We start from the raw sequence: 12545 nt of genomic DNA, 5'->3' as shown, positions 1-12545 counted from the left end.
TTACTCTTTGAAGTAGTTTAAAATTGTTATTGTAATTTTTCACGTTATTAATGTCCTGAAAATATATTGTGATCAGTTGAATGCCACTTTGGTGAATAAAAGTACCAATTTCTTTCCATAAGAGCAAAATGTAAACATTATTCCAAACTTTTGGCCGCCAGCGTGTGTGTGTGTGTGTGTGTGTGTGTGTGTGTGTGTGTAATTATATATATATATAAATAATGTTTTTCTATTACATTTTATAACAACTTAAAACATTTTCCCAAAGTATGATGTCATATTCTTTCCTTAATCCTGTTGTTTCTTCCCAAGCTTGTTTCATTATTGCAGTTCCATCAACATAAATAATAAATCCACATGACAAACTTTACATGTATAATTAATTTCATCTGAGTGGTGGAAACAAAGTCCTCCATTTCTAAAACAGGACATACCAATTAACATATTGTTCAGTGAGTTGGCATGTGAGCATCTGCCAAAAGAGTCTTAAAGAAATAGTTCCCCAAAAATGAAAATTATTTTCATTTGCTCACCCTCATGTCATTCCAACCTGCATGAATTTCTTTCATCTCTGGAACACAAAATTAAGTTTGTTTACATAGATCTAACCCATCAGTCAGCAAAAAGAACAACAAAAAAAAAGCACAATAAAATAGTCTATATGACTTATGCACTATATATTCCAAGTCTTATGAAGCCATGCAATATGCATTGAATATGGACATGTGTGAATAAGATGTGAGAGCTCTGGCAGAAGAAATGATTTTCATTGAGTTATGACTTAAATTTCAGTCTGCTCCTCACACAAAGCAATTGTATGGCTTCTGAAAACTTGGAATATAGCTCATGAACTGCCTTTATGAGATTTCTATGGTGTTTTTCATCCTTTTGAAACTTGACAACAAGGGTTACTGCGGTTATATTATATGGGAAAGAGCTGTGTGGTGTTTCAAATAAGAAAAAGCCATACAGTACAGGTTTGGAATTACATGAGGGTGTAAAAGGGATGCTTCCTAACGTCTCAAAATGGGAACATCAAACAACACACAAGACAGACAAAACAAGCACTAACATAGAACAAAAAACACAACAGAAAGGGAGGTAAGGGAGGGAAACCAGGGAGGGACCTTACGGAAAGGATGGGGTCCAGCGGCATGGGGGGAGGCCTCAGGGTGGAGGCAGTGTCTGGCGGCCAGGTAGGAGGCTTCAGGGTGGAGGCGGGATCTGGCGGCCTGGGAGGAGGCATCAGAGCAGAGGCAGGGTCTTACAGCCTGGGAGGGGACCTCAGGGCAGAGGTGGCACAGTACTGGGCGGTGGCCGCTGGATGGGGGGAACAGACTCGTGGCGGCTGCTGGACAGGGGGCAGTGAAATGGATGGCGGCCGCTGGACAGGGATCAGGAGGGAGCAGCTCAGGGGGCAGAGCCGTGGAAGGCTCGGGCAAGGGAATGGCCTCCATGGCCATGAACACTGGCAGAGACTGGGGAACAGCCTCCATGGTTGTGAACAATGGCAAAGATAGGGGAACAACCTCCTTGGTCATGGGCACTGGCAGTGGCAGGGGAACAGCCTTTGTGGATATGAGCACAGGCAGTGACAGGGGAACGACATACGTGGTCGTGAGCACTAGCAGTTATGGGGAATGGCCTCCATGGCCAGGAGCACTGGCAGTGATTGGGGAATGACTTCTGTGGCAGGTAGCACTGAGCCACGACTGGGGAGCAGGAGCCCTCCTCCTCCTCCTCCTCGCCGGGAGCACTGGTGTGGGAATGGCCTTCGTGATCGAGTATGCTGGCACTGGGATAGCTGAGGCTTCAGTCACTGGCTCTGGGACAGATGAGGCTTCAGGCACTGGCTCTGGGAGGGATGAGGCTTCAGGCACTGGCTCATTGACCGTGGTAGGCATGGGTGCTGGCTCATTGACCATGGCAGGCGTGGGCGCGTCAAAGGAATGACCTCCATGGCCGTGAGCTTGGAAAGCGAAGGAGGAACGTCCTCTGTGGCCATAGATGCTGGCAGTGGCAGTGGAACAGCCACCGTGGCCATGGACACTGGCTGCGAATGGGCAATGGCTTCTGTGGCCAGGAGCGCTGGCAGTGACTGGGGAACGTCCTCCATGGCCGGGAGTGCTGGCAGTGACTTGGGAGCAGGAGCTCTTCTTCTTCTCCTCCTCCTCCTCCTCCTCCTCCTCCTCCTCCTCCTCCAGGTGGCCGGGAGCACTGCTGTGGGAACAGGCAGAAGAACCAGTTTGAGAAAAAAATTAAAAACACAGCTGGGTCCATTCTGGCCAGTACGTTCTGTCACGAATGCAGAGGCAGGACCCAATAGCAGAGTTCAAAAAAGGAATTTATTGAATGCAAAAAATAAAGATGAAAAACTCTACCTAAACTCTAAACTCTAATAATAAACAAACTACCCTGAATGGGAGAAAAGGATATCAGGCTGGGGTAGGGGAAACAGGGCATAGGATACAGGACTGACCAGACCGTGTAGGGATGATAAACAGGACCGACACGAGACAGGAAACAAGACCGATTAACAAGACCAACAAACAGGACCGACTGGAATAAACACAGGACAAACTGGCACTGGACAGCACACACAAGGCGAAAATAGGGAGAGAAATCAGGGGACAGGTGAGGCAAATTAACTAATAATAAGCAAACAAGGAGTCGGGGTATGAGGTAAGACAGGGAGGATTTTCATTTTTTTGTGAAATATCCCTTTAAAAACTCATAAATGTTGGTTGATCAGTGTTTTATGGCTCACACCATGTTTGTGGTGTGAGCCACTAATACAATATAGTCACTCAACCACGCTCTGAATTCAAGCATGAGGATGACAAATTAAAAACATCCATCTGATCAATAGGTCATCATTTAGTCTGATTTGCCTTGTCAACTTAATATTGTTAACTCCTTCATTCTGGAGGGAGAGTGAGGAAGAAATGGAGAGAGGGAGGGCAGGAAATGATGAAGAGGGCAAACAATTAATCTCTGACCTGATTATGCTGAACCATCACTTTACAGACACTATTGCAGACATTAATGCAATGTTTCTCTGACAACAGAACCCTCAGTGGTCTAAAGATGGATCCCTGTCATGGTTCAATGAATATAAATGAAGCATGGAACAGCAATTCACCCATAATTGGTCACCATTGTGTTTCATATTACTGCCATTGACATGGAGCCTCAAGGTCACATGATCACAAGAAACAAAAGTTACAAAGGCCCATAAATCCAATAAATGTCTTCTGCTATTCTTGAATCACAGTGCAAAAGCAAAATAAATTGTATTATACCTTTTTGAGTTGTGAGAAGGGCAGTCTGAATCAAATGTGATTAGAAAAAATGATGGGGTACTGCAAGATAACACAAAGAGAATTAATAGACAAAACATCTTTCTTTTGTGTTGTCTTTGATGGCTGCATGCAAGAACAAATATCATTACCAGTGTCTGATTCACAAAATAATGTCTCTTAATGCTAAACATTCTCTACTCAAGTACGTGAACAAATACGCCTCTATAAGCAAGCTTGATTTCGTGTGTTGTTGTGTTGCAAAAGGTATCAGACATGGACTGTAAAAAAAGATGGACGACACCCCTTCGCTCTTTTCAATTGGTGAGAACTGAAGCCGCCAGTGTCCTGATATGGCGCTGACATCTTGGGACTTGAGTCTGCGCAGTTGCGATTTCAGGACCAGACCTGCGCAGTAGTGACCAGGAAGTAAAGCCGTGAAATCAAGGCCCCGCCCTCACTCTCGCTGAATCAATCGCAAGCACACGCCCCTGCACTTTTGACTTTTGATTATGACGGTGTGAAATAATTAATTATTGAAATTTAGATATTCAATTTAAAGCTCCAATCTCCTCAGTCCTCCGAAGATCCCGAAAAAAAGTCAGTTGGTGCTTAAGTGACTACTTCGCTCAGAGAACCTGTCAATCACAGCTGTCAATCATGATGTCACAGCACCGTTTTTATAGCATCAAATAACTAACTAAAAACAAACGTATTTTGAAAAAAAAACACTTGAAATTACATCAACGTGATAGAAACTATCTTTGGAAAAAAGATATGTGAAGTGTAATTTAATTGTTTAGTTGGTCTCACGTCCCGTTGAATAACATGGGGAGGCGGGGTTTATGAGCTATACTAGGACCAGTCACCGGGGGGGCGATCGAGACGTTTTGGCTTCACTTTTGAGGGCTTGTGCGGCACACTTGGTATCAGACCGCAATTTGTACACATTGCATTTTCAATATTGCCACAAGGGGCACTATAGCGGAAATTAGTGTGAATGCTCCGCTTCTATGATGAGTTATCTCTTTCAAGCCAGTCACTGTCATGGCAGAGAAACAGTTTGAAGAGAATATTGATGAGCAAGTAAGTTAAAGTCTATATTTTTATTGCAACTTACCTAATAATAACACATCTAGTTTAATGGCAAATACTTTTAAAGGTAACTCTATCACCCCCTTGAGTACTGAAGTTTGTTACCACCAGAGTAAGGCCAGAAACATACTTTAAGCAAGTATGCAAATGCAGCAGCGAGTGCTAGGCCAATGCATGGTCCGGTTGAACATGCTTAATATGCGTTCTTGCATTATTGTTGAACCTAAGGACCTCAAGGGGGCGACAGAGTTGCCTTCAGAATCTGTGAAAGTAAAATGGATTTGTTACTATTCAGGTAAGTTGCTATAAATAAATTGTTTCTTGCTCAGCATTATTCTCTTCAAACTGTTGCTTCGCCATAACAGTAGTTGACATGAAGAGAAAACTTACCGTAAAAGCAGACAGCTCAAACTAGTTTCAGCTGCAGTGGCCCTTACAGCAATGCTGAGAATCCATCGCGTACTTGTGTTGCGTTATGAATTGAGGTCTGACACATTTCACCACTATGTACGAAGTCAAGCTTGGGTAGCTAAACATTTGCATTCATATACTTGCATAGAGTATGTTTCCACGTGAAGCATATTAAAACAGAACGTGCAATGGTAATGCGTTAACCATGTGATTGCCTACATAAGTATGTTTCTGGCTTTATACAGTAAAATGGTTCTGGACAGTCTGAGTGGCAGCCGGTAAGCTGGTTCTATTAATGAATCAGTCAAAAAGATTAAAAACGAATGCAGTGCTGGTGTTGTAAGTGCTCTTTTCACTGTCTCCACAGAAAACACCCACTCAGAAGACACCAATAACACAATCTTATTACCACACTGGACTGGACAGGACAGGATAGGGAAAAGCTTATCTGCCACTGCAGCTGGATACACCAGCTGGGCCCACCTCACCATGCCCCCATGTACGAACAAGCATGAACGCACAAAAAAATGGGGTGGAGCTAAATTACACTCCTTTCACACATAGGCCTACACTAACTAATTGTGCACTGTTCCCTTCACCCACTGAGTCAACCTCACACAAAAAAAAAGAAACTGCTCCTACACACAAAAGCTTGAGGTCAAGTTCACTTGCAGATCAACTGCCTGATATCAGTAATGACAAGAATCCCATGGAGCAAAAAAACACAAAGCTAAGCTGCGAGATCTCTGACTCATTATCAAGTGTATATGTCCCTAACCTGTAATTTACCAACATAATGTGACTTTACCCAGTAACTAAAAAAACACACATTAAATATTCATGCTGTGAGTGAAGGGATGGGCATCTGAAACTGGGAGGTTATATCACTTAAGAGCATACAGAGCTGTCAATGTCCATTCTAAGGTCAGAAACATACTCTAGGCAAGTACACAAATGTGAATGCTGAACCATTTGGCCCCATTATACGCTACATAACTGATGTCAAAATTGATTTTTTTTATTAGGCTTTTAAGGCATAAACATGCACAATGCAAGCATGTGAATGCAGATGTTATGATTTGCAATCTGACATTTCAAAATGCAACAATATGTGAAATCAAGCTTGCGTTGCCAAATGCATCTGCATTCACATACTAGCATAGAGTATGTTTCAGCTTGCAGTCCATGTCTGTTAGCTGTGAGACCATATATTTGCTAGTGTATTCCTAAATTAAACCTTTAGCAGATGTACACATTTAAGATTTACAGTCATAACCTTCTGAGAAAAAGAGATGAAAAATATTGATGACTCATGGTGCACCCAGATTTTTGTCTAATCAAATGCTCTCTAGAATCAGAAAGTCCCCTCCCCCTAATACCACCTCACTCTGATGAACAATGGAGCTGTTCAGCTTGTAGTCCAAAAACCAGGAAGAGAATTCGCCATGGGTTCCCTCTGGATTTTCCTATGGGTTTTTATAAAGGGGTTTTTGAACTTATGAGTTAAATAAGGTCTGTGGTAAACTTTGCTTGACGATACGTGCATGCTTTCTTCTACAACATAAATCACACATTGTCATAACGCAAATGTCAATTTTGAAGCTGTATTGAATTACATATTTTTTTAATTTCACACAGCGGCTTCAAAATTCACATGTGAGGTATGAAATTGTGTAATTTATGTTGTAGAATAAAAACGTCCACATATTATCAAGTAAGGTTTACCACATACCTTATTTAACTCATAAGTTCAAAAACCCCATTATAAAAATCCATAGGAAAATCCAGATGGAAAAAGAAAAGAAAATTCAGGTTGGATCATAATTTATTTTTTCTAGTAAGACCTTTGATATTAGGGCAAAAATCGTATTCTTTATAGTTTTTGTACTGTTTTCCTGTAAAAATATCAAAAAATCCTTAAAAGATCAATTTGATTTATCTTGTTTTTGAAACAACACTGCATATGATATTTAGTTTTTTCAGAGAATGTATTTTTAACATGTGTATTTTGTCTTATTGTACTAGCAGAGTTTTTATAGTCAAAACAAGTGAAATCCAAGTATTGGTTCCAAAGTAATCCAAAGTATTTAGAATAGGTTACTGACCTTGAGTAATTTAACGGAATAAGTAACAAATTATATTTTAAAGCATGTATTCTGTAATCTGTTGTGGAATACATTTCAAAATAACCCTCCCAACCCTGGTGAATGGTGACGAGGACACCAAAAGGTCCAAAAAGTCAATAAAGGCAGGGTAAAAAGGATCCATAAGACTCCAGTCGTTTAATAAATGTTTTCTGAAGCAATCCAGTTGGGTTTCGGTGAGAACAAATCAAAATATAACTCTTTTTTTCACTTGACAGCAATCTCCTTGGCGATCATGATTTTATATTCGATTCCACTTCCTTTAGCGCCATCTTGCACTCTGTGCATGTGTTAAACGCAAGGCAGTGTAACAGAGTTTGAAATCATGATTGCCAAGGAGACTAAGATGTACAGTGAAAAAATTATATATTTATAAAGAGTTATATTTTGGTCTGTTCTCACGCAGAACTAACTGGATCGCTTCAGAAGACATTTATTAAACGACTGGAGTCTTATGCTGACTTTATATTTTGGAGGTTTTGGCGTTCTGGTCAACATTCACTTGCATTGTCTGGACCAACAGACCAGAGATATTTTTCTAAATAAATTCAGTTATGTTCAGCAGAAGATAGAAAGTCATACACATCTGGTATGGCATGAGGGTGAGTAAATTATGAGATCCTTTTTTTTTTATTTTGAGGTGAACTGTCCCTTTAACAACATCAGCATAGTGTAACACATATTGTGTCAGTTATTAATAATACTGATTATTCACATTTTGTAAATAACACCGTTCACGTCTCACAGCTTCCCTCCTTTTGCAGTTGGTTGATCTACCAAAGCTTCGAGAATCGGTTTGATCGAGTCATTAAAAAGAAGGATTCATTCGCGATCAGGACAGAACCAAAGTAAACACAGGTAAGACAACAGCGCTTGCGTTGTAATGCGGCGGGTGAAATCTAGTTTGAGATAGAAATGTTCCCGTTTACATATTTGTGTTGTTTTATTCGGGCCTAATGTGTAATAGCCAAATCCCCATTTCGTAATGGTATATATACATCTTTTCCACAGGGTGAGGGAGGAAGATATGGCCTTAACAAAAGCAGCAGCTCGCTTAAGAAAATGACATGTCCGTAAGTGTATTCTCTGAGGACACACATCACCGCGTAAAGTGTGTTTGAGAGATTCTCTGCATCATCAATTACACTTAAACTGGCAGAAACGCTTGACAACATGGGGTCCAATCACTCCTTCCCCTCCTGATATATGAGGATGCGTTCAATTACAATACATTAATTTATTAGATGGGGGCAGGGGTGTGCGTTCAAGTGTGACAATAGAAAGTGACAACAGAAAAAAAAAAAAAACTTTAAAGTTAAATGAAAGAATGAATTGACTGGTGATAAAGAACTGTGGAAAGATGGCAGTAGGAGAAGAGGTGTCTGGTACTTTATTGGGAACATAGTGGCCCAAGCATCTCTCAGGGAGAATACACATAGAGGACATTGACAAATGATTACCTCGGCTTTAATTTGAAGCTCCTCACTAAAACATCCTTTGCAAACAGTCTTCCCACAAAGGAAGGACACGTAAAGGACAGTATTCCTACAAAAGAAAACTGACTACATGGCATTAATCACATAATTCATCGTAATATGAGAGAACCTGAGGCCAGTATTCTCATCCTAACAAGCCATACATGCAAAAAATAGAGCATGCCCGGAGGCGCGCGCGCGCACATTATGCATTTGAGGGATGTTTTAATAAAAATGCATGTGAAAATATTCCCTCTGCTATTTGTTGCGTTTATCACTTATCAATTAAAAAAACAAACAAACAAAGAGAGTTTAGAGTAATCAGACTTAACATAACATCCAATCTATACCATAATCTTTTAAACATCCAGACAAATCTACTCTCAACCCTGTTATTACTCAAATCCTTAATTTGATTTCTGTCCAGTGAGTCTTGTTTGCCTGAGGAGATGGAGGTAAGACGGTTAAAATGAAAGGCTACATACACAGGCAAACACAAATCACAGCTGAGGAAGACTGGATCTGTAATGTCTTCCATTTGATGATTAAGAATAAATAGATCACAATAACAGTATACATTTGCTTTATTTTGCTGTATGCAGAAATAAAGGTGCATGCATGGTAAACAAGTATAAATATTTGTCATAATGGAATATTAACAGGATATTAAAATCAGCTCAGCAAATACAGACTGCAGGCTAATTCATAGAAGCAACTTATGACTAACAGCAGATACAAATATATCAGATTGCTCTTGCCTCCTGCTGGTGGTAATGAAACTAAGGCTTTAGAATTCAGACTTGCACTTAAAAAAATAAAAAAATACACAATCTATACAGGAAATTAAGGACATGTGGTAGTAATTGAAGTTAAAGGGACAGTTCACAAAAAAAAAAAAAAAAAAAAAAAAATCATCATTTACTTACTCTCACATTGTTCCAAACCCATACAACGTTCAATGTTCTGTCATTCTGCCTAATGTCTTATTTTGTGCTCCACAGAAGAAAGTCAAAGTGGTTAGAACAAAATGAGGGTGAGTAAATGATGACATTTTGGGGTGTCCATTCCTTTAAATCAGAAAAATCATTGGTTAACCAGAAGGTGTTTTTTGTATTCTGAAGGCTTCTGTCATGTGTGGCGCTACACGCTGTTTCTACAGACCAAATAGGCATAATCATAGCCTGAAAATGGGCCAAAAAGCATTGATTAAAGTCCATATACTGTAAAATAAACATTTTACATATTAAGAATTATAAAATGTATCCAAAACCTGGTTTCTGTGTGCCATAATTCAACGTGAACAACAGGAATTTGCGTTTACCTTTGGAGTCTGCGTAATGCCTGAATTGCAAGCAGCTTTAGTGTTTCAGAAGGTTAAAAATAGAAAAACGCAAATTTATATATAAACGCAAGTTTGTCTCTTAGCACCTTTGATTATTATGTTAATATTGAGTTTAAAGGCATATTAATATAACTGAAGGCACTGCAACACATACAGGAACACACAAGTTTGTTTATATAGCATGTGTTCATATCTTTGGCAGAAACAGCTGACAGCTGTTTATGAATATAATGTGTGTGTCCCTGAGGTCCTGTGCACAAGGTAGCAAACAGACCACACACATCGTGGCACAATGACACTGAATATCATTTAACACATCTTACTCTCCACACACACACACACACACACACACACACACACACACACACACACACACACACACACACACACACACACACACACACACACACACACACACCTAACATTTGTAATTATGGTTTATGTGTTCCATTCCATTCTCTAGGCCGCCAAGTAAAAGTTTCATAAACAGTACAAAGCAGCAAAGGGTAATGCTTAAATACTATATAATGAGATTGAATCAAAAGCAGTTCATATTATAAGAAAATACAACATCTACAAGATAAGATCCGTCCAGCATTGGGGGGCAGTGTTAAAACCATCGAGCGAAAGATGGCAGAGCAAGTCCGGTGGCTTTATTCCACACACATTCCTCCTCCCCTGCTGGCAGACAACATCTAAATCATGAATTGAGTGTATCCCTCTGCCCCTGTCACGATAACGTCCATCCAGATTCTCATTGCCTCTGGAGAGGGTGCCACCATGTAGTACACACGATCATGAGTCTTCACACTGAACGTCAGGGAAGGGTTTGGACTCTGTGGAGGAAAGTGACAGGGAGGGTTCACAGTTTATCCTCTAGAGGGCAGCACTGGTACATATGATATAAAACCTCTCTTGTAACTACACATGAACTCAAGTTTAAAGGGCAGTTCACCCAAAAATTAAATTCATCTCATCATTTAATCACCCTCATGCAATCCCAGATGTGCACAACTTTCTATCTTCTGCTGAACACAAAGATTTTTAGAAGAATATCTCAGTTCTGTTGGTCCATTCAATGCAAATGAGTGGTGACCAGAGCTTTGAAGCTCCAAAAAGCATATACAGGCAGCATAAAAGTTATCCATACAACATAAAATCTTCAGAAGTGACATGATAGGTGTGGGTAAGAAATAGATTCATATTTGAGTCCTTTTTTGACGAGACAACTTTCATTTTTGGGTGAACTCTTCCTTTAATGCTGTTACCTTCATAAATAAATATTGCTGGTCTTATCTTGCACAATTTATCAGTGCATGTTATTATGTATGAAATAAAATGTTTCATAAAAATGTCACTGCTTCTGGTGCTTTTAAATCAAATAAAAAATTAAATTCTCTCCCCACCTACATTATTTCCAGCTGAAAATGCAGTTTCACTCCAAAATACATAACATTATTGATGTTAAATACATTGTGAATTCTATTTCATGTTGTCTTTTCAAGTTTTCATACGTTTGGTCTGCTTATTCGTAATAATTTATAATTACTATCCGAAAATGAAAAGCATTTTGTTACCTTGTGGGCACTCTTTAAGTGGTCATAATACACTTCCTCTATGGCCTGGAAATAAATGACTCCTTTCAGTTTGGATTCATGTTTATCTGAAACAACAAAAAAAACAAAAATCAATACTTATGTCATCTGTATTGCCCAAGTTTATGTATCACCAAAGATGTTCTTCTGACCTGCATAGTAGGACAGAGTCCTGCGGTTACGGTCGAAGACAAACCAGCGCTTCTTCCAGGTTTTGATTTTACCACCCATCTTTATAAGGAAGCCTCTGCAGGTTTTCTCTGTGATGGAAACATGGTAACAGGTCTCTGTGTTGTGTCCGGCTGACTCGATATGGCCTCGAAGGTCAAAGTCGTCCTTTCTTACAGGTAGGTAGCGTGTCAGGGGACGAGACTGAGACAAAGTCAAAGGTCGCATAGTCAGTATAAAAAGCATTACAGGTGAACATACATTGTGTTTGTGCTAAAACTAGATTTTTACATTTGTTGAAGAAAATGAGAGGGTGTCTGTGCGACGCTAGGCTGTTTGTGGGTGGTTGCAAGGGCAATGTTATTAAAGTTGTGTGCTTACTGGCCGCAAGTCTCTACAATATTCTGGTCCCTAGATATGGCTCAAGTCCTTCCTTCGTTCTAGAGATGTGCAAAATGACAAATTCTCATAGTCAACTAGTTGGTGTTGAAGATAATAATGAATAACTAGGCTCCGTTATGTTCACCTGACCCCGATCAGATGCATTTCAGATGGAAATAAGGATGCTAAGTGCAGCACTTCCACAAGACAACTAACGAATATTCAACAAATAAATAGGCTAAATAACTATAACATCTTATTGCATAAAACTATCAAAGAAAAGTAAGAAATAAGAAAGGCTCCAAAACAGAGTGGCTCAAAAATTATGCTCATTTTGAACACAGAATGATGCGCTTCAATGTAAACATAGAGCTTGGGAATCTCGGCGAGTTGGGCGATCCTTGCTGCGCAGTCAAAAGTGCAGAACTAAAAGATAATATTATCTAGTTCATGACATCAATCAGTTTAAACCTTTTTACTGCAACTATTTATTTAAGCAGTTTCAGACTGAATCAACCAACGACTTTCATCTCTCCAAAGCACCTCACAAATACGTGAACTTTATTCACAGAAGAGGATTTAACGTCTGACAGTGATTGTCTTGAAATGTGTTGTTGATGCAGCACTTTGATGGC

At 39.8% G+C, this 12545-nt stretch overlaps 1 protein-coding gene across 1 annotated transcript in view; it reads right to left on the bottom strand.

Annotated features, from left to right (window-relative positions):
- Window positions 1–8122: 8122 nt before the first annotated feature.
- The window catches only part of phldb2b (pleckstrin homology-like domain, family B, member 2b), a 73193-nt gene continuing 68770 nt past the window's right edge, over window positions 8123–12545 (bottom strand). The window contains 3 exon segments of the mRNA XM_052113940.1: window positions 8123–10602; window positions 11344–11429; window positions 11514–11733. Of these exon segments, the coding sequence (XP_051969900.1) occupies window positions 10462–10602; window positions 11344–11429; window positions 11514–11733 (447 nt within the window). The 3' untranslated portion in view covers window positions 8123–10461.

Source organism: Xyrauchen texanus, chromosome 41 (genome assembly GCF_025860055.1).
Source record: "Xyrauchen texanus isolate HMW12.3.18 chromosome 41, RBS_HiC_50CHRs, whole genome shotgun sequence".
Lineage (NCBI taxonomy): Eukaryota > Metazoa > Chordata > Actinopteri > Cypriniformes > Catostomidae > Xyrauchen > Xyrauchen texanus.
Note: the sequence above shows the minus strand (reverse complement) of the source record. Positions and strands in the feature narration are given on the sequence as shown.